The sequence below is a fragment of the Dromaius novaehollandiae genome, chromosome 2 (assembly GCF_036370855.1).
Source record: "Dromaius novaehollandiae isolate bDroNov1 chromosome 2, bDroNov1.hap1, whole genome shotgun sequence".
Classification (NCBI taxonomy): domain Eukaryota; kingdom Metazoa; phylum Chordata; class Aves; order Casuariiformes; family Dromaiidae; genus Dromaius; species Dromaius novaehollandiae.
The window spans coordinates 47,386,455-47,408,831 of NC_088099.1; the positions used below are offsets into that span (position 1 = coordinate 47,386,455).

Here is a 22,377-nt window from a genome sequence, read left to right on the forward strand (position 1 = left end):
TGTTCTAGTTCATACTGTAATAAATCTGGCTTTGACATTCTGTGCCTTTTTAGTACCTTTAAGGTAGTCCGGGTAAAAGGTGCTGGAAGATGCACCTCAAAGCTATGACTAACTTGATACCCTGATACAAACACAAAACATCATCTGAGAGCTGTTCTTAACAGTTTTGCAAGGGCTTTTGGGCAGGCCTAGCTATGTGCCTGTGATGAGATCCCTGCCTGCACTACCAGCCTCAGGCTGCGCTGAGATCGCCCCCAGAGCCAGCGGCCACAAAGCCCGCGCGGGCGGGCATCGGCAGGGCCGGAGCGTGCCCTCGTTGCAGCCACGGCACGCTGCCATGCCAAATGGTGCGCTGCCAAACACGCCCAGACGGGCTGTCTGTAGACAGACTGCAAACTGTCCGTGAGGCAGAGCTTGCCACACTTGTGGTCATTCTGGCTACAGCCATTGGTTTAACCGGGGTTCCTACATGTCAAGTTCACACAGAGTTAGGATCTCAAAGTACATTGATAAAACCCTGTTAGAGCATGGCTCACGCTCGGCATGTCTCAGAATAAAGCAGTGGGATACAAAGACTGGATTAAATGTCACTTTGAACGTTTTCTTCAAACAGCAGCCTGACTTGCAGGCAGAGAGCAGCTCTGGGCACAAGGATGGGATTTAATGGAGCAGTAACACTGATGTGGTTGCAACACTGCTGTGAGATTATGCAGCATCTTCCTGCTGTTTGTCCCAGTACCCTTTCTCCTTGCTCCTCCAAACATGCGGCAGAAGTTACTTCCCCAGACTGAAAGCACGAGTCGGGAATTGCCCTGCGGCCAGACGACGCTCTACCTGGGCGCTGCGCGGCCTTCACCACCGCCGGCAGCCACGAGGAGCCCCGCGTTGCTCGGAGGCGAACCCCATGCTTGCGAGGCCACCGGCTGTACCCCGAGGCAAAACAGTGCCAGCGCGATGCGCAGCGGCCTTTCACAGCACCGCACGCGCGGCCACCCGCGCCGGGGCAGCCCCGTCCGCCAGGGCTGCGGCAGGCCGCGGGCGCGGCCCTCTCGCCGGGCCGGGCCGGGCCGGGCCGGGCCGGCGGCGATCACGCGGGCCGCAGCGGGGCCCGGGACGCGGGCAGCCAATGGGCTGGCGGCGCCGTGCGCCCCGTCCATGCCTGGGAGAGCGGTGACGGCCGGCGCTGGCGGGCTGGTGCGCAGGCGGAGAAGCTGCCTGCCGCGGTCGGAAGGGAGGGAGGGAGGGAAGGAAGGGGGTGGCTGCGCCGGGCACAGCATGGCTGCCAAGGTAAGTCACAGCCGGCAGCGGGCGGGCGGCGGGCGCGGCGGCGGCGCCGGCGCGGGCAGCGGGGCCCGGCGCGCGCCGGCGCGGCCGTTGGCGGCCGTTGGCGGCGGCGGGGAGCGGGGCGGCGGCGGGAGGCGGGAGGCCGCCGGCTTTGACCTCGGGCCTGTCCTTGGCGGCGGCAGGCGGCGGCGCCGCCGCCCCCTCCTCCTGCTCCTCGCGGCCCTGCAGCCGCTCTCCGCCGGCGCCGGAGGAGGGCTGGCGGCGTGGGGGCTGCGGGGCCGCCGCGGCCGGAGCCGGAGCGGGCGCGGAGGCCGCGCGGTAGCGGCTCTGCCGCCGCGGCTGCCCCGGGGAGCCGCCGGGCGCCGGCCTGCTCCCCGCTCGCAGCGCACCGGCAGGAGGGGCGGCCGCGGAGGGCTCGGGGTCCCCCCCGGCCCGGCCGCCCCCCGCAGCCCCGCGGCAGCGGTAGGCCGAGTGGCCCCGCAGCACCCCCCCATCCATATATATATCTACTATATATTATTTTTAAGGGAAAAGGCACAGAGTCCTTGGCACAGAGGTCAGCAGCTCGTCGGGCTTGGCGTGCCCAGAGCTGTCCGAGGAGGAGGCGCGCTCAGCCACGGGCCCCAGGGTAGGGCCTGCAGGTGCTGCCAGGCCCCAGCGCCGTAGGCTCTTTCTTTTCTCTTCCCCCCCCCCCCCCCCGTCCATAGGCATTAAGGAAACCTTCTATTTTCGCTTTTGATTATGAAATCCAACTGGTTTCACTTCTCTGTTCTCTTTTGTAAGGTTGATACCTGCTTGCTAGATCTTGCTCTCTTTCACAAAAATAAATGAATTGAAACGCCTTTATCAATTTTTACCCCCCCAACCCCAAAAAATAGCTAGCAGCTGGAGTGAGGCCATATAAAAACTAGGGTGTTCCACTTCTAATGGCAGATTAGTTTATATGTGGTATTTGTGTTTCAAAATTTATTAGGCTTTCCCCTCTATAGGCAACGCTTTTATTTATTTATTTATTTTTCTTTATAAAAAGAGATAACTGAATAAAATACTCTATGGCCAAAAAAAATTTTGGAATATTGAGACCTTAAACAAAAAATTGGTCCTTATCTTGCTTGTGTTGAAGTCAGTGATGAAACTTCATTGAGGAAACGTGAGGAAATAAAGCTTCCTCAAGCAACACAACACAAGTGCTTATACCCTCAAGGAGTCTGCCTGGAGTCTGCACTTTTTTATTTCAGTCAAGTCCATGACAGCTGCCCCTGTCAACATCTCTCCCACCAAGAACTTAGGTTATCTGAAATGCATACTGTTTTAATGGATGAGGCACTATATGCTTCTTCTTTGCTAGTACATATAAAACAGCCATCTCCAAATCTTACGTTTGTTTTTTCAAATAATCCTAGCTGTCCTTTTTTTACCTTTTTTTTTTCTTCCACTGGTCAGTGTGTACAGCAGATCATTTATGTCTCATCAAACTCTGCTGTTAAAGGACTTTTGAAAGTCTTCCATTCACTGACTTTAAGATCCCTCTACTTGTCTTTCATCTCCTAGGCAATAATTCTTAATCTAGAATCTATTTTGAACACATACCACTCAAATGTATTTAAAAATATTGTATATGTTGTTACATGTATGTAGTTAGTAGTTGTCTAATCAGGTATACACACCTGCACCATGGTACACATTTGCATGGTGTCCTTCTTCTTTTAGTTTGGTTTATTACAGAGTTCTGATCACCAAATTCTTTAAAAGAGTATGTTGGAAAAGTCAGCTGTGGAAAAGACTTGGCACTTAGGGAGAAACTGAGTTAAATGCAATGCATTTCAGGTCACTTCAAGCTTGGCAGAAAGATACCTAATAAAAAAGATAATGGTTTGTCACTAGTGTCATAAACATCCTTGGTGCGTTGCAAGACAGAGATACAGCACTTTGTACTGCGGTGTTTACTGCCCTCAGGTAGCTTCTGGGAAGAATTCTAGTTGCAGTATTTATTATGTTTTCAGAGACCTTTGTTTAGAAAAGAAAAAAAAAAGGGCGGACCCTTAAAGGACCTTTAAAAGAAAGATATTTCAGAGACCTATTTAAAAAAAAAAAGTAGAACTGGGAGCCATTAAAATGGATTAATTACAAGTTACCTTGTGAGACTTGAAGCATTTTTATCTTTCTGAGGTGAAATAGTTGCTGTTAAGCACAGATAAATTTCTATTTTTATTGAAGTCGGTGGCAAAATGTAAGTGGTGTTTTTGTTCTCTAGTGGTACGATCTGAGCTCAGGTTCTGCAAGCACACATATGAATAACTTTGCCACATAAATAGCTTCTGGGCCTGAAGTTATTCACATGTGCTTGCAGGCATGGGCCTTGATTTGTGTTCTAACTTCCTCACTGATGCATCTCAGTAATGTTTGCCTTTTTCACCTCAGCCAAACAATGGACTGGTGAGTCGAATGATTTTTTTCTAAAATTCCTTCAGTACCTTTTCCTTGCCAGTATCCTGCATGACCGCTTCCTTTAATTTTTTAATTGTACCATTTTAGGTGTATGAATCTTTGGAATTGAATGTAATTATTCTTCACTTGCAAGATTTCAAATGTTGACATTTTAAGCAGACTCTAGAAATTCAGTCTGTAAAAAAAAAAAAAAAAAAAAAACCAAAAAAACCCAACAAATGAGATACTGTTAAGGCTGCATAGTTAAGCACTCAGGTATCAAGAAAGGGGCAAAGCTTTTATGCATGGAATCTTTAATCTGGATTGCAGTGTCATTTGATTTTCATCATTATATGTTGGTGTCACACAATTTACAGCATTTTAAGTACCTTATATTCTACATCAGTGCCTTTTCTGAATCATTGAAAGTGTTTTGTGAAAATTGCATTGTAAATTATATATATGGACATATATATATGGACAAATTTCCAGCAAAAAATACAGATGAGATGTTCCAGTAGACTTTTATCCAGTTGGTAGCTAAATTATTGTCATAGGTGCTTCAGTCTCTGATTTGTGCAGAAAATGGGCTGTGTTTTATTGCAAAGTCTTGATGTAATAATACCTGTACAGGGCAATAATGAAGTTGTACATAGTGTCTCATGCTTTATTTCTTCATTTTTGAGTGTTTAACAATGCAGGCATAGTATTTTTTCTACCTTTTAGCCAGATACTTCTAGAGAAAAATGTTATATAACATAGTTAATGTTTTCCCTCCACCCCCCCCCCCCCCCCCCCCGTTCATCCAGTGTGTATTTTACAGCTACATTAACTGCCTGTTCTGTGAGTGTAACCTACCCTTGGTCCAGATATTGCTACACAGTGTTGGTTATAGCAGTCATCTCGTGCATGTGCAAAGTGACTTGCTTGCCTTTTAAAGTCTTATTGCTTGGTAAAATAGAAACATTTTCAGTGGGAAGTTCCAAGATACTTCTCAGTGAGACTTTTTTCCATGCCAGGTTTTAACTTTGCTTTTGTGCTGCTTTTTTTTCAGCAGAGGGTCTGTCAGAAACTGATATTTATAATGGGAGAAAGTATATATATTTTCTTACTTTATACTTCGTAGCCACTAACCTGCATTCAAAACATTTAAAAATTGCATGTAAGCAAATTCCAAACTTGAATAATTTCAGTAGAGAAGTTAAAGCTTACAAACTGTACAAAAACTGCGGGCTTAACATGGAAGTACTTGCACACCATTAAACTTCAGCTCTGCTATGGATAGCATGTGAATAAATTTCAGTGCTTGTATTGAACCACACAGTACTAGTATTGGATAACATCTTTAAGTGCTGTGGTAGTTCTCTCTTTTCCTAATGTCATTGTTTTTTTGCGCATGTGTGAACTTTTATCTATTGGGCACACAATGCTTGCTTCTGTTGCCTAAAATTAAAAGTTACTTATGTAAAATACATTGTTTTATGAACAAAATGTTGTAACACAAATATTACTTGCTTAAAAGAACGAGGTACAGAATGATTGTTCAAGTGAGGGCATGAACCTTATGTCAGGGTTTAGAGGGACTACTTGCATGCTTAGTTTTAAGCATGTGCGTAAGTCTTTTGAAGGACAAGTGTCTGACTGTCAAAAACAAATCAATAATAAGGTAACACAAACAGATTATGCTGCTGCCTGATAATAGCGTTACTTACATGACAGTGTTTGAGATGTTTCTGATGCAAGGGAAAGAAAGTTTGGTATGCAGTTTTGATATATTTAACTTTCTATTCTCTCTCCGCTGGTATTGTTTTGGAACTGCTTACTATAAGCTGTATCAGTGGGGTTATATGCTGTTTCCTGTTACCACCATATGTACCATTAAAGACTCTAAACCTCGTGATATCACAAATTGCTAGCACCCATCACCGTTCCTTCTATGTCGTGGTGTTAATATAGTCAGATGCTTCCCATTGAAGACCTCAGTCCTGGAAGATGTATCACCTTGAGTGAAATCATTGAGTTCCGGACAGGATTGACACCTATGGCCCTGGCTCAATAGGCCTTCTTGTGTGTGGAAATGATCCAGTACTTGCACTGGGCCATGCAAATTCATGGGGCTCTGAATGAGCAGTGGTTGAAATACGAAGAGCATGGCAACGTGATTCTAAATGAGCGTGATACCAGTGCTGAAGCTATTCAATGCTGATGATACCATGTTATATTGGTTATTTTGCCATCATGCGTAGCTATCACGTGTTCTTTTTGTGCATCATCCAGCTTCATTGTGCTTTTTCACCCTGCTCCTTCTCCTGTGCTCCTCTTCCCTGTGCTAGCAATAGGATGGGATGTGTCTGGGGACACACTGGATTCAGTCTTCTTGCCCTAGGTAGTGCCATTCTTCCCTTTCTCCAGCAAAATGGTAGAGAAGAATTGCAATGCATGTGGAGTTGATGGGCCCTCAGAAGGGAGCAGGTGAGAGATCATCATGATAGGTTGCTGTGTCTGCGAAGGGAGTGGAGTCCCTTATGGACAGATTTCAGCCACCCACCCAGATCAGTGCAATTGATGGGGAAAAGTAGGTGGTGAGTAAGGAGAGAACCACCTCTGTTCCCCTGAAGAATGACTGAGTTGTGTACTGTAGGTTTAATAGTGTCAGGGTACTTAATGATATCATGATCACTTTTTTGGATGTGAAAGTGCTGTGTAAGATCCAAATGGAATTTCCCATTGCCAGTCTGTACAGGCCTAGAGGCGCTCGCTGGTGCGTAGTTGCATTTTGGAGCTGGGTGTAGACCTGTAAATTGTAAAATACTTTCTCTATTATAAGACTCTTTTCCAACTCTCCCCCTCAGAAAAAGCATGGTTTTTTTTGTGGTGGTTACTACTTTTTGCTGCATCTTTACTTCTTAAGAAATCAGAAGTTGTCTGATAGAGGGACACTGAATTTATATTACAGTGCTGATAACTTCATACCTTTTCTAAGTACAAAGGAGCATGTAAGATGACTATGATTGAAACAAAGGAGAAAGCAAATGATTTACTCCTCCTCCCTCCCCCTGCCACCATTGTTATGTGTTTGGTTTCATTTGGTTTCTTTTACTGTGCAGTTCTTTGCTCATGACATTTACCCTTATGGGGGACTGCTTGAGGCCTAATCTCACAAGGTGTACGGTGAGTTTTGAGGCTCACTGGCAAGAATAAACCCAGTGAAGCCACTTGCTGAGTGACTCTCATGGCAAAACTTAATAGAGCTCTATTCTGCAGTGAAAGCTGTGGGTGCTTCTGAAAATGAGCTTTTATTACATTGGGTTCTCTCTCTTAGTTTAGTTTAGTTATTTCTTCTTACTACTATGTTTTCCCTTTCTTTTTCAGAGTAAGATTGAGAGTGAGGGGAGATAGTGAAAGGGGCCAATTTGTGGATTTACATCTTCAGTATGTTAGGCACCAGTGGAATTACATGTTGTAACTGAAAGTGGTTTTAACAAATTTTTGAAACTCACTCTCTTCCATTATAGTGTCCCTTTAAGAGCAATCAAGTGTAACGTCCCTTCCTGTGTAGCTCTGGGAAAATGTTATAGGAATCTACAGGTGTGTTTACACCATTGTGTGCAACTCTTCCATTGTGGTATCTGCTGATAAGTGTTTTAAGTTATCTACATCCTCTCACATCAGGAAATGAACTCCTCTTTCTATGTAGCTTTGTGTCCCAGGAAGTTAGAGAAGCTGTTTTAAGTGTGCTTCAAATGATACGTTAAAGGCATTCTTCCTGATCCTGTAATGTAGACAAACTTACATCCCTGAATGATAAGAATGTGTCCTCTGACAAGATTGTTTAGGCCAATATCTATTTTATTTACTTATGTTGTCCAAGGAGTATGACAAGGAGGTATGTGATACTGTATTTCCTGGAAGATGGCATGAATGTGCTGCTTAATTTTAGCTTCATTTTTGCTTTTAATCTGTGGAATTGCTGCTGCTTTGGCTATAGAATGGCTTGACAGTGCTGAATAGAGCCTGTATATTTGTATGGCATCAAATTTAAACTTGTGTAAGGCCCCTGGGCACTATTGTAACTCTGCTAATAATGCTGTTTTGCTTGAGCTACAACAGTCTTCAGGCAGCTGATAGTGATAGATACCTAGTGCTAGTAAAAAGTAAGTTTGCATATTTTCTGGTGCATTCTCTTTCTGGAAAGTATCTGTATATCTCAGTCATTGGTAGGGAAGTAAAGATGTCCTTATGAAAGTACTCTATCTTCAATTGCTTTGGAATAAAGCAATTTAAACTGCAACTTTGTTAAAACACTTAAAGGAACACTGCAAATGCTTTTTTTCATAACATTTTAAAATAATTTCATGCTATTTACAATACCTTAGAAACGTGCAATTGCAATTATACTCTTTACCAAAAATGTTACTTGGCCTGCACAAAACCCACTGTGTTAAAGGATGAAATTGCTCATAAGGAGTGGGTTGTTGGCATTTTTCTTTTTCTCTAAAAAGAAGAAAAAGAAACATTTGAGAGAGAATGGAGAAGTGCATACATATATACCAAACTACATACATTTAGAGAAGGAGCAGAAGAAACAGCATTTGTCACAAACTTGATCACATTCCTCTTGTTGAGTGCTTGTGAGGCTGCTGTATTTCACCTCACATGCTAGATTCATATGTTCCTCATGTCTTACATGTCTAGGCAGCCTGCAAGAACTATTTCTATGCTGACCCATAAGCTCACTCTTGGGATCTCTCCAGAACTCTACCTTACTGGTTTACCTTTGGGCCATGTGAAAATTAGAGCCTGGAATTTATGCTCAGAACAATACAGGTGTTTCAGGCATGGCAAAGATCAGCATCTCCATGCCTAGCTTTTAGCCATTTGGCTTTGGAAGTAGAATTACACCTATGTGAGGTGTCCAGGTTTCACAACAGCCAGCATGATGAGTAGAGAGCATCTAAGTCAGCAAGTGGGAAATAAAAAGCTAGGGATTTACCTTTCCTGGTCTTACAGATCTCATCTTGTATGAATGCATAGTCTGAGAATCCTTTGCCTCTTTGGCTCCATGAGTTGGTTTTTCCATGTTGTTTTCCTTAAAAGATGGTGGAGAAAAAGAAAGATGATAATGGTAAAGATGATGCTCTTCTTGTCTATAATAGCTTGTTTGTGCTTACTCAAGTAGTAAGATTTTTATTCAGCAGCCTACACAACAAATGGGTCAAACTTCTGTGTCGCAGGAAATCTTCAAACAGCAAGCCTTGCATCTCAGTTTCAGGCAGGGTCACTGCTTAGTTAGCAACACCAGAATTAAGGAGACAGGAGAGCAAGCAAGAACTGGATTTATTTGCTAGCAGTTAGGGCACTTAACTGGAAGGAGGAAACTTGGATTCCCTGCTGCCAGTGGTGTTTATGCGTTTTGCATGAGTTATACATCCCCTTGCCATGGTTTTGGAGGGCTGCTGTGCTGCATACTTAATGCAATTCTGCCAATGTGTATTATATGTGTTCTGTGCATGCTTACTGGACTCGAGTGAGGATGCATGATTTGTGTATTTGAAATGCCTGTAGATGCTCAGTCAAGGCTGGAATGGTTCTAGATGTGCATATTTGTGGAACTTTTGTAATACTACAAAACTGAAATTGCATGTGCGTTTTTGCTGGTAGATTTGCTAGGTTATTTTTTGTATCATGCTCCTCAGCTGGGGTACCGAAGTGTGCAAATGGATCTGACCTTCAGAGGCTGTGCAGAGTGGGTTTGAGAAATACACAAACATTTTATTTGCAGAGAGAGTGTTGAAATTGGCGGACTTCTGCCCAGACAACTAAACCTTTTTAAAATAACTTTAAAGTCTTCTTATTATCATATCATCACTACTTCCCTAGTTTTGGGAGATTTTTTTGTCATTTCTTTTTTGGAGTCCCAGGCTGGACAGGACCAAAGTCCTGGGACTGGTTGTTTTGACCGTTTTGCCTTCCTGATACTGGACTGATTTTTCTCTCCGCTCTGATGGCAGGACCAAACTCACTGCAGCTGTTCAGTTAGTCAGGAGTTGCCTGTTGGCTTGGAGAAGTTACCTTTTTGTCTCCTGAACCATCAGATCTCTGTATTTTTAAAAGTCAATAGGTAACCCGGAGTCTGTGGTTCAACTTGCGCATTACTAAGTATTCAGTAGCAGTATTAGGATAAGGTGATGCTGCCTGGGTGAATCAGATTGGGTGTCTGACAAGGTAACATGGCTTCTTTTTTTTTTATAAAAAGAGGTGGGTTTTTTTGTTTGCTTTAAGCCACATCAGTTCCTTAATATGGTTCACAGCAAAAGAGCGCAGAGTTGCGTGGTTGGTGTAATGGCATACTCTAATGTAGCACTGAGCATAAAAATACCTTAAGCTGGAACCCTGTGAAGTGTTGGGTTTTGTATGACAACCATAGGTCTATTTACTGCTTTGCATTTAGATATAAATTTGCATTTTCCACTGCTCAGCAAAGAAACTGGAAGGAATTGTTTTTACTGAAATCAGAGCTATCCTGTTTCCTGTGGGTCTGGCTATTGATTTATTGATGGCCCTTTGTGCTTGGCTCATGATGGGAGAGCCATACACATGCCAGGGCTTTTCCACTTAACATAGGAAGTATGGTGCAAGAATGTAGCCATGGGGAAGTAACCTTAAGTCTTGGATAGACAAAATTGCAAGATTGTTATAGAACTAATTGGTCAACTAATGTACATACTCTTTTTTTGTAAATGCTAGTGGGCAATTGGACTAAAACTTTGGAAGAGATAAAAAATGGAATAGAAACATCAAGAAACCTTTGTCACTCCTTTCCTCTTAAATTTTTATGCCGAATTCTTTGGAGATGTTTTGTCTGTTTTTTGCTATACAGTCCAGTAACTTCACTGATAAGAGCATGTTTAAGAGGAAGACTTTGACGTGAATTTTCCATAGAAGTGGAAACAAAAAATTCGACTGCTCTTGCAAATGGTTTAGTTGTTTAAGACATGCCTGTGATTGACTTATTGATGTATTAAAACATGAACTGACTTTGCTAAAGAAGGAATACCGCGTTTTGTTTTAGGGAAGTTTGTGGTTACATTTACATTGATTACCCACTCTAGCAATTCCCCAAACGCTTTTTTTAACAGTGCTAATGAATTTTAGCTCAACACAGAGGGAATACGGAGAAGATTGCAGCCTTAGTCTGTAGGTGTCTGGCAGCTGAGGAAACTCCAGCACTCTGAAGCTTTTTTCCCCCTTTTGGTGCCTTTAAAATATGGGAGAGTAAAGGGGAATGAGCGCAATGGCGAAATGATGGAACCTTGCATGTGAAACAGTAATACTTTTTTTTTTTCTTAGCTTGATAGGTTTTGAACTATTGATACACATTTGGATTGATGGGCAGCACATTTTCTGAATTATCCACATTAAAAGTATAAAGGTCAAAATTAAAAACCTAGCTGCAAAGAGATTTCATGCATTTGGGTTTTAGATTACTGTTGCCTTTATGACTGTGACCTCCATTTCACCTCAGTCTCCTTCGCTGTTAGGCCATGCTAACATAAATAGTGTTGGTGCTTGTTCACTCCTTCAGCAAGAGAAGACCCAATTTCAAAGACTTTGGGCCAGAGCTGAAGAGCAGCTCTGGAAATATGCACCTAGAAGTGTGTATGGGAGTCACAGCTCTGCTGGTGGTGATTAGGTTTCTAAGCTATTCAGTTGGCAATATAAGCCATTTCTACTCATACCAAATGATATTTAAAGACAATGCTACTGGCAATGTTTTGGATTCTTTTAGGTGCTTTTGTTTTCTGGTTTGGGCTCTTTTTAGATCTCTGGATTTTGTTATTGTTTTTTCTGTTATCTTTTTTAACACAGATATCTTATATCCAAAAGTTATCCATCTGAATTCTTACTGTAACAAACAGTACTACTGCAACTTATGATTGCTTTAGTTATTCTAAAATACGGTTCTGTTCCTAAGTAACAGATTGTCTTTACTTTCCATGTCTGCTGACTGTGGGATAGTTATTTTTGTCCCCACAGCAGCCTTTCTTATGCCTGAGAGTTTGTGTTCCTTCTCAGGCACCATCAACTGAGTTTACTGCATTTGGATGCAAGCTTTTTGGAGGACCTGGGGTTTGTCACATTGTAGAGCTTCATTTGCTCTTAGGTAGAGCATAGTTAGCCCAAAATGTTTGCTATGGAAGCTGAGAAGGTGAGACAGCAACTTCAGTTCTCACCCAAGCTCACAGTCAAGTAGTGCTTGAAAAGCCTTTTGTTTTCAGTGATGTTGCAGATTTTCATATGAGCCCCAGTCTTGTGTCCTAAGTGTTTCAAGTTAATGTTTTTGGCATTCTTACTGTTAGTATTTTAGATAGCTCTGGTCGTGATGAATAGGACAGATGGCCACTTTTGCAACTGTTATTTCTTGCTCTGCAAACCATCCCTGTCACAGGTTAGAAGACTTCTCAGGCATTCTAATACAGTTTGTATTATTGCTATTTCTCTTTGGTTAAAACTAGGCCATATAAAAAAAGATATTAACACTGCATCTTATTGCATACTGCTAGATTAATTAAATTTGCTATAATGTGGAGAGACTTTCTTTATTCAGACATGTAGGATCACCTATTCTGTGAAATGCAGTGCTGCATAGAAAGCAGATAAAGACTATACTGTTCTTGCTCCAACAGCTATGGCCTAAATGTTAGATGAGACAGGAATGTTTGACTGCAAAATAGGCTGATCAGGGAGGCAAGTGGTTAATGGCATAGTATAAATTGAAGAATAGTCTTTTAGAAACTGACCTTTTTAAAACACATTAAATGCTTTTTGCCCAGCATATCTTATTTTTCTGAAAGCTGCTGGAACATAGAATTAAACTGACCTGCTAAGGTCTAAGTTTTGCTAAACAGCAGTGATAATCTCAGAATTGTAGTTACCTGTGGAAGTATCAAGAGGTTATATTAAAATTAGCCCACAAATTATACAGCTAGAACTTGCTTACGTGTCTTCCATTCAAAACAAAAATATTAAGAAAGCAGTTTTACTTGAAGGGTATTAGCATGTAGTCTTTAATTTTTTTGCAATCTTCAGGTCACACTGCAATTCAGTCCCATGCAAAGATAATATACCCTCAAACTCTTAAAATCTGGTTAAAAAAATTCTCATAAATACAAAAATTTCAAGGAGAATGGGCTTTTAAAGGCTATTTTCACAATTATAGGGTCCTACTTTTACAACCAGAAAATACAGCTATGATTTTTGTTATTGTTAATGAGAGCAATTGAAGGATTGCAAAGAGGAACCTTAATTTCCAGCCTAGAGTATGGAAGAAGTTGCTTTGTGTCTTGATGACCATAGTTATTAGTCAACCTTATAAATAGAAACCAACTTTTTTCTTCCTCCTTCTTCAGGTGCCTCTACATAATTTTGTTCTGGAGAACTAAAATCTTGGCTAGAGAATTTCTCTTGTCGAGCTAGAAAGTTAAAGATAAATTTTTTGAGTAATTGTGGAACTGCACAGGGAGAGAAGCATAGGGGATTGAAGCCTGCATTAAATTTTCTGATGTAGGTGAACAAATTTTTCTTGGATTGGAAACTTTAGGAAAAGGTTGAGAACAGTGATTTTATGTACCTATATTCCATTTATGTTTTTCCTGAATACACAGTTAAGATTCTTCATTTATGATGCTGCGATCTGCTTGCGTTTCCTTCATAACTAAAACTGGTTTGCTGGAATTCCAGTTATTGTATAAAATACCTTTGACCACTGATTTTTCCAGGTGTATGCATATTTCTGTTTTTGTCTTTCCAAATATTTCTGTAGCTGACTAATAACTGATCTTTATTCACCGAAGGTTTTAAGATGTTCTTTGCTGGAGCTGAGCTTCATTTCCATCTGAGAAGATAAGTTCAAACTACTTAGGAAACAGAAGGTTTGGAGAAGGTTCCTGGACAGGTTGGAGACAAGGAGAGAATGACTAGGACGCTGTGTTCTTTGTTTTTCTTTCTGCCATTGTGTACATGAAAAAGTGTCTGTAAAGTTAAGAATATGACACACGGTGTTAGAATGACACACATTTTTCTACTTTCTTCCTGATAGTGCCTGCATACTGCCTATAAGTGCACTTAGTTGATAGGGGTGGATGCTTTCACAAGGATGATCCTAAGCCAAATGCCAACCATCCAGCCAGTAGGAGAAAAAATTGAAACCATCTTCATAGTTAAGTTGCTGTTTCTTACCCCAGCTTCCCTGAGCGCTCTCAGCCAAAAACTGTCAGGCTTCTTTTTGCCTCAGTCAATGGATATTTAATTGTGAGAAATTAGCAAATATGCCCATTTGGTGTAATCAAAGCAGCAAAGTAGAATAGTTCTTGTGGGGAATAAATTAAGCAAACTTAATCAGTGTTGGGGTAGGTTGAGCTGCATCTGACTGTATCTTTCAGCAAAATGTGATAGATTTGGTGTAATCAAAATGCAGATATCCTCTCCAAAACATAATTGTCCATCAGCAGGATCATGACCCAAAAGACTGTACATCTGTGTTTTATATATATAAATATATATATATAAAAAAATATATATATAAATATATATATATATATAAAAATATATATATATAAAAATAGAAGTATATGCACATACACATACACTGCCACACATTTGAACACAGGCCTCCAATCCACAATATGTATATATATATATATGTGTGTGTGTGTGTGTGTGTATGTAACAAAGCCCTAAACAGACACCTCTGGCTTCCTGTACTGAGAAATGAGATCATCTGCTCTACATTTCTTCCTACCCTTGCTTATCTGAGGTGTTGCTCTGCGGTCCTTCTGCAACTCTTTTACGCCAAGTGCCCACTACAGCTTCTCAGTTGGGTCTCTGATCTGGTGTATGATATTAGAGAGCGGGAGAGAGACCAGGATATTGTCCCCTATCGGTTGCAGGGCAGAAGCTCCCTGTTTGAAGGAGTTAATTAAAAGGTCTGCAGTGTCTGTTGAGCAACCTCTCTTCTTTATTAGGTGACTTTCCTGTCACATCCATTCATTGCAAGACCTGATATGTAGGTCTAGTTTTGGGAAAGAAGAAAAGAGGTCTGAAAATTTGTATTAGTAAACAGCAGATCATTTGTTGTTATTGTAATCTTACTTTGCCTTGGAAGTATGACTTATTTCTACTCTTAGTGGCTCCTCAGCTACTAAAACCTCTCGGTCACGTATTTTATTATTGTAGTTGTTTATCATGTTTGACAACTACTGCTTGATGAACATCACTTATTTAACAGATCTTTGGCAGTAGAAGCCTTTAAGTAAGGCACCAGGTATGAAAAGCCATTAGAAAAGAAGTGGTATGTAAAAATACTGTGTCTGGCTGATTCCTGTTCTCAGCCCATTGTGCAGTCTGAATCTGACTAGAGAAATCTTCACATGTTTAGGGGAAGAAATTTTTGAATAATTTCACATTTCCATTAAAATAGTTTTTGTCACTGACATCAAGTCAGCCTTCCTCCTCCCTGTCACTTCACCTGTCTAATGCAGCTTGCCATTGTGTGTCAGTCTAACTGGAAACTACTTTGTAAAGATCACGAATTAGTCCCATGTTGATGCTGTTCAAAAGGAAGAAAAACATGGCAACAACAAACTTTCTGCATTTGCTTTCACTCTGTTCATGTGCCCAAGTCAGTTACTTGGTCTGCATCTTTTCTGTCGAGATTGAATGCTATGAAGCAGTGGTTTTGAAATTTTTTTTCCCTGCATTGGGACGTTGCACTTCAAAAATTTTGGAATTCCCTTTTCATCTTATAGTGAGGAAAACAAGCAGGACTGTAACACCTTGCAATTTGCTTTCAGTGTTTCATTACATGTAACCTGTAGATTCAGTATCTTGGTTATAAGAATAACCTGAAACAAAATATTTAAAATTAGAAGAAAGCCTAATAACTCTGAAGTGTGTGAGCATTCAACCTAAATGCTATATAATTAAAGTAGTATTTAATACGTTCTTACAAATTAAGAATTGTAAACCAGCTATTTTTCCTCTTTCTTGTGGATGAGAGGCAGTGGGCACAAATTGAAACAGAGGAATTTCCATCTGAACAGAAGGAAAAACATTTTACTGCAAGGATGACTGAGCACTGGAACAGGTTGCCCAGAGAGGTTGTGGAGTCTCCATCCTTGGAGACATTCAAAAGCCGTCTGGACACGGTCCTGGGCAGTAGTTTATGAAAGCTGTGAGTTTTAGCTGCCGATTGATTGCCCAGTGTTTTCTTGAGGCAAAGTATTACTTTTCACATTTCAAAAGGCTGAATCAACTGATTAGAAAAGGCTTTTTTGGATTTTATTGTACTTTAAGTCGTTGGTGACAAAAAGGGAGCTGCTTTGTTGGCTGGTATTAGTAGCATAATGTGGGATGTTGCAGGCATGTTGCTCTAAATTCTTTGGATTACTTCATGGTCCAGAGTGAATCCACATTCAGTGTCCAACTGAATCCAAAGTGTCTACGGAACAAAGTAGAAGAACTCTCGATTAATGAGACACTGAAACAATAGTGCTGGAACTTTTCTAGTACCTTAAACTTCATTCCATGTTTGTTTAAACTTGTGTTTTTAGGTTTTAATGTAATTGCAGTGGCCCTGGAGAAAATAAAATGGAAATAACTATTCTTGGCAAATAAAAATGATTTAGCTTTGTTCTGCTTTTCTCTCTCCTAAAGATACTTGCATGAAAATAAATTTTAGGATTTTTCTTTTTTTCTTAATCCCTGGCTTTAAATCAAAATGCTCAGTTTGACATCATCATCATCTCCACAGCAACCGAGTGATTTCATAAAAATATTATGAGGACTATGCAGCACAAGTACATTTCATGTTTTAACAAAACTGCTGTTGCTTTATGCAAATATATGTGATACAATAGACTGTCAGAGGAGAAGCCAAAATCATTCAAGCTAAAACCAGAATAGTTTCTAATTAAAATGTATTAAAATGTTGGAACTATTTCCCCAGTTTCTTAAGGAGATGAGAGATTTTTAATCATTTTTGTCAAGTATCTTAAAACTTTTGCAAATTCTGGAAAGTTGTTGTAAATTCTTTAATAATTTTGAGCTGCTGCAAGTCACTGATAGATCAGCCTTTATTATTTCAATAACTGCCTTATGTAACTGCCTTAAGTCTTTGTTGGATTATTTTATATTCCCACTTGAAACTGCAAATTATTTCCAAGTACCCTCTTAAATAGCTTCAACTTTCTTTTCAGGCCCTTATCAAGAATGAAGGTCACATGCCACAGTGGCCTGTAGCAACTGTATAAGCTGCTAATATTAAAGCACCAAGAATTTGGTTGTTATTAATACTGAAGATAAGAACTGTAAAAGAAGATGTAAAACTGCCTTTACTTTGGAATTGCTGTGTGTTTAAGGAGATTACCTGGTAATTTAAAACCGAAATCCACATGATGGGAGTTGGACAAAGGGTGGCGAGTTCAGTTCACGAGATCCATTGCGTGCAGGCAAAAGAGAGTATATTTGTACACTTGTATTTTAGCGTGTGTATTCTGAAATTGCAGGTGACAATCTGTAATGGAGACAGATATGTTTTGTGATTAAAGATCTGGATTTTCCATGGACAGAGGTTGCCTAGCTTATTTATCTGTGGGAAAGGTGGGTATTTCATATGCTATCATTCTTTCAGTTGTCATAGAACATAGGCACGCTGACCATGGTCCAGTACCCAACTGCACTGGGTGCTGTACATATTATGAAAAGAAAAAAGAAAGAAAAAAAAAAAAGAAGAAAGGAAAGGCGCTCTGCTTTTTTTCATCATGTTTCAGTAGCACAGTGCTGTTATTTGCCTGAGACTCTGCTGAAATGCTGCTGTTCTTGTATCTGTTGGCTATGAGGAAAGGCTCCTGACCGCAGGAGTTGAGATTTTCTTTGAGTCCCACCATTTGTAGCTTTTAATAAGTTTGCTCTGTGTGTGTGATGCTGTCTGCTTCCATTATGCAGTTGTCTTTTGTTCTTTTTAAGATTGTAGAATCGGATCCATACATACGTAGGGATTCATGCCGACTCCCACATCCTTCCCAGCTCTCTGAGCTACTGAGGTGTAGCGTTCTGAATAGACTTGAATAGATGGATCTGGTTATAAATAGGACCTTGAAAAGCGAACTTTTGTGTTCAATCAAAGAAGAAAACACCACACTGAAACAAAAGGCATTTACTTGTCAGTTATTCCTACATAATTCTTGTCACACAATTATTAGTGAGACACGTAATGTATAGGAACTTTTCTCCAGCTCATTTCTTTCACTTGCTTATTCACGAGCGTGATGTCACAGCTAGCAGCAGTTACTTTAGCAATACCTTGATATTGGCCTTCGCATAGTTGTTATAGGCACTCGTTGCACATCCATATAATATTTTTTTTCCTTATAACTATAGAATTACTAGTTAGCTAAATGCAGATCAGTCTGTTGCGATACCCCGCTATAACGGCGCTGTCCACTCCTGGTTTGTTTTCTTTGAAGACCAGCAGGTCAGCAGTTATTGCTGCAAACAATCCTGCTCACTCACTGGGACTTAGTGTCACGGTTTAAATTCCATTACACTGACATTCTGAACAGAAAATTGCGCAGAAAAATTTTGCAACGCTGTTCAGAGTATATGTTGCTGCTGCTGTTTTCTGTCTTGGTTCCATGCTTTGTGAAGCAGAAGATAAAGTATGAGAGGATATTTTTAGGATGCCATCTGTGTTGCATGGTGTCAGGCAGAGCGCGGGACTTTGAAGAATTTCCTGGGTCATGCAGCATTGTGTGTATGTGTTTTGTTTTGTTTTCCCCCCTGGAATCTTTAACTGTGATTGTTCTTGATAGAAGCAGCTGATCGTTTAGACTGAAAGCTGCTTCATGCCGGACTGGTGGCACAGTGAGCACTTGGGTGTTTGGGGACTGGAGCTAGGAGCCGGATGAAACCAAGTGACTGTCCTCATTGACCAGTGAGTTTTCAGGAACGTTGAGCATTAGGACCTTGGAAAGGCCTGTTGGTAGTTTGTGCATTGCAGCCTGTGACAGCTTTCCTAGACCTCACTAGTGCTCTGTGCAGTGGTGAGATGCCTCCTGAAGGTGCCACCTTGTTAGAACCATGGTGTTATGTGACCTTCTGTCCTAGTTGTGGCTTGCCTGTTGATTAGTCCTGCTCCAAATAAGCATTTTACGCTAACAACGTCAGGTGTCAGATAAAATTTATGCTGCCCTAATACTCACTACTCCCTAACGATTTTTGACTGATACTGGTATCTGTTGTTCTACTTCTTCTAGGAGCTACTTTTGATCTTGCTGTTACACTGAAGAAGTTTTCTACCCTTTGGTTCTATGAGTGGGAAGACTGTTATCTTGATAAATGTAAGCCTTAGCTTTAGCTCCAGAAAATGAATTGCTAGTACTGGGGTGACTGCTTTTGGAAGATAAACATGAGGCAGAGGATATTTAGAGTTTATGGCTGATGCACTGGGTATACAGTAGTACTATTGTAGCTGTACAAGCCCAGGGAAAATCAAAAGGGAGAGTCTATAAACTGGACTGAGGATGCCACCAAATATGTTTTAGCAGGTTGACATTCATAATACTTAACTATGTCTCCATTTCTGAAAGGTGTAAGGAAGCAAAAGGGAGAGCAGAATTATAATAGAGTTAGCATTCCTCACATCTGTCTGGTGAGCAGGAGAAGGCAGTATTCTTGAGAGACATCTGTAGGTTGATGAAAGTCTGATTTCACCATTCTCATTAGCTGTTTATTTGTAAACTGTTTTCTTATGGGAGGATCACTAATACATACTATGTATGATTATTGTGTTTCTTCCAGTGAGTGGTGAGCTGTAGTTTGCTAAGATGCACTGGGATATGTCAACAGTACATAATGGCCTTAGCAAACTCGCGAATGCTAATAGAAAGCAGAAGCCGTCATCCTTTTGTGTTCTTGTGGATCACAATAGTGAAGATCATCTGGGTAAGAAAGTATTGTAGAGGAGCTATGAGAGAATAGGGAATATTGTTTGAGGAAGAAAATGGTCTGATTTGGTCGGAGTATCATAGCCCTTTATTACAGCTCGGTGGAGACTGACTGGAGAGCAGAAGTTTGTTTTTTCATAATGACATGAAAGGTGAAAGGGTTGTTTCTGCTTTTAACAAAGAGTTGGTTTTGAATTTCTGTTTCTCACATGTTCTTCATGTTGTGTTGCAGGAAGCAAACTTACTTTTTTTTTTTCCATGAACAGTCGTTGCATCCTTGTCCTAGTCCAGAGCTTGACTACCAACTATAGCGCAGTTTGCTTCTAGCTGCATTTTCTGACATGCTTAATTTTTTGGAGTGGACAGTACTGATTGCAGTAATATTCTTTTTCCTTTTGTTAAATAATTTTGCTGAGCAACGATCAATGCCTAGCTATTTTTACCTTACTATTAGACTAATATTTTATGGTCCTTCTGTTTTCCAGGCCTTTAAATAGGAAAACAGTAGGAGTACACAGTCTAAAAGTCTTCTTACATAGCCCATTGTTTCGATATTCTTGGAATATTTTTCCGTACACTAACTCACCTTTGCATCTGCACCTACTTGGAAGCATTTGGACAAATTGGAAAATAATGTGTTTGCAGGATGGCACAAACATTTTCCAGTGCATATGTAAGACTGTAACTGTGTCTTGGTCCTCTGATTAGTTTGCATGGAAAAATACTATGGCCTTTTGGAAATGTCCTTGTACAAGAATACGTCTTATGAATAAGCCAGCTACATTTGCTTTGGGACTTTGAAAGTAGGATCAAAGCTAACATGTAATTGCCCAATAAAGTAGATCTGTTCGCTTTGATGCACTTGGGGGAAGCGAGGCTTCCACTTCTCATGGTGCGGAAGCTGGACTGGGAATTTTCCAGAGATTTGTAATTTTGACAGATTGAAGACAAATGAAAATAGTTTTGCTTGAGATTTTCTGTCTCCATCAGCTAGCAGGTTTTCTTCTGCTTTGCCACAGTGTGGATAGGCTCAGCACAGCTGTCTAGTTTCAGCAGTGTTTATTCTGTAGCTCTACACACTGAATCAGCGTGTAGAATCCAGACAGCATTGTTGATTAGTGTTAATGTTTCTTTTTCTAAGCTTGACAGACAGCCTTGTATGTTTTCAGCCAAAGGAAAGCAGTAACTGCTACTTAAGTTGGTAGGCTTCCACCTTTGCAAAATGCAATTGTAAGCCCAACATGTTAAACTCTGAGGATGCAAATTGATTTTAGAAAGTGAATGTTTTTATCTCAAGGCTGCTGATCATTAAGGAAACTGTTCTTACTGGTCAGACTGAATGCAATATGAGTACCTGCTTAGCAGTTATCAGCTACTCTTAAAGTACTTACCTTTGGGTAGGTAGTAGCAAATGCCATCTGATTATATATTCATGGGAATAACATACATTTTAGGAGGTCTGTTGAGAGTGTCTTTTTGATCTGCTTTCTGAGTGGTTTCCTTGCAGTGATCCAATTCCTTCTATACTGAGCTCGTCTATGTCTCGCTCGTGAACTTGCCAGTAATGGTGAGTTCTGTCTGGGTCACTTTACCTTTTCAGATCACAATCAAGTTCTTTTACTTAGGTTTTGACAATGCAGAAAGAATAACAATGCTTTTTTTTTTTTTAAGGTAAGAATACCAGATGCATGCTAAGCTAAAATGACTAAAAAATGCTCATTAAAAGTGACCATTTGGGCAGCTGAAATAGGAGATGGTGCCCTGGACAGATGTTGATACAGACCACCTTTTTAACTTATGTTTATTAATATTACTGTAAATATGTAAGAAAGGTAATTCTCAGCTATGTAAGCAAATTAGTTGTATTAAAATGCAAACTTCAGTGTTATTTTACTCATGCAGTATTAATAGAGTTCTGGTGTGAATTCAAACTTGGTCTGTAACTGCATTTTAACTGGCTTCCTATGCTTCAGTCACTCATTTAAACAGAAATGCAAGGTCAAACCCTGGCTTGATCTCCTTTTGAGTCACACATTTTGAAAGGGTATGTATATTTTTAGCCAGAAGGAAACATTATGATCATCTAGTCAGACCTGCTACATAAACTGGGCCACATGCATTTGGCTATTACAGGTAGACTCAATAACTTATGATGAAACTAAAGAATACCTCTAGAAGACATAAGGTTTCAATCTTGACTTGAGATCTTTTAGTGGTGGAGAACACACTGTGTTCTTTGGTAGCATTTAAGAATGGAAGGGCTTTTAAAAAATGCTTTTAATTTCAACATGAAGGTACTAGAGCTTGTGATCATTTGTTGGGCCTCTCATTTCAATCATCTTCTCTTTGTATGTGCTTCTAGGTAGTGTTCCCGAAAATTAAACAGATGGAGCTCCCTAACTCTCTACAATGAGGCAGATCTGCCAGAACTCCAACTCTGTGCATGGAGAAAGGCAGTTCTCAAGCATTTTACCTGCTTGAAGCCAGGAATTTTAATGACAATGAGATAGAGGGAGACATCTTTTCCTCCATCAACTTTCTTCTTCACTCTTGAGCTGTATTCAAGTTAAGCTGTGAGGAAGAAACAGAATTTCAAAAGTTTCTCTCTTCATCTTTCTTAGTACTTGCTGCTGGCCCAATAAATTTTCGGGAATATTGTAAC

At 40.6% G+C, this 22,377-nt stretch overlaps 1 protein-coding gene across 3 annotated transcripts in view; it reads left to right on the forward strand.

The window, feature by feature from the left end:
- The first annotated feature begins 734 nt into the window (after positions 1-734).
- Positions 735-22,377, forward strand: part of SLC25A13 (solute carrier family 25 member 13) — a 104,706-nt gene continuing 83,063 nt past the window's right edge. For 2 of the 3 annotated variants that reach the window (XR_010387668.1, XM_064506380.1), the window contains exons 1-2: positions 735-1,287; positions 3,706-3,720. Coding sequence is in view for 2 of the 3 variants with exons in the window: in XM_064506380.1 (XP_064362450.1) it covers positions 763-1,287; positions 3,706-3,720 (540 nt within the window). In the remaining variant the exon portion in view is untranslated. The remainder of the gene's footprint in view (positions 1,288-3,705; positions 3,721-22,377) is intronic. The other variant, XM_064506381.1, reaches the window with a different exon arrangement.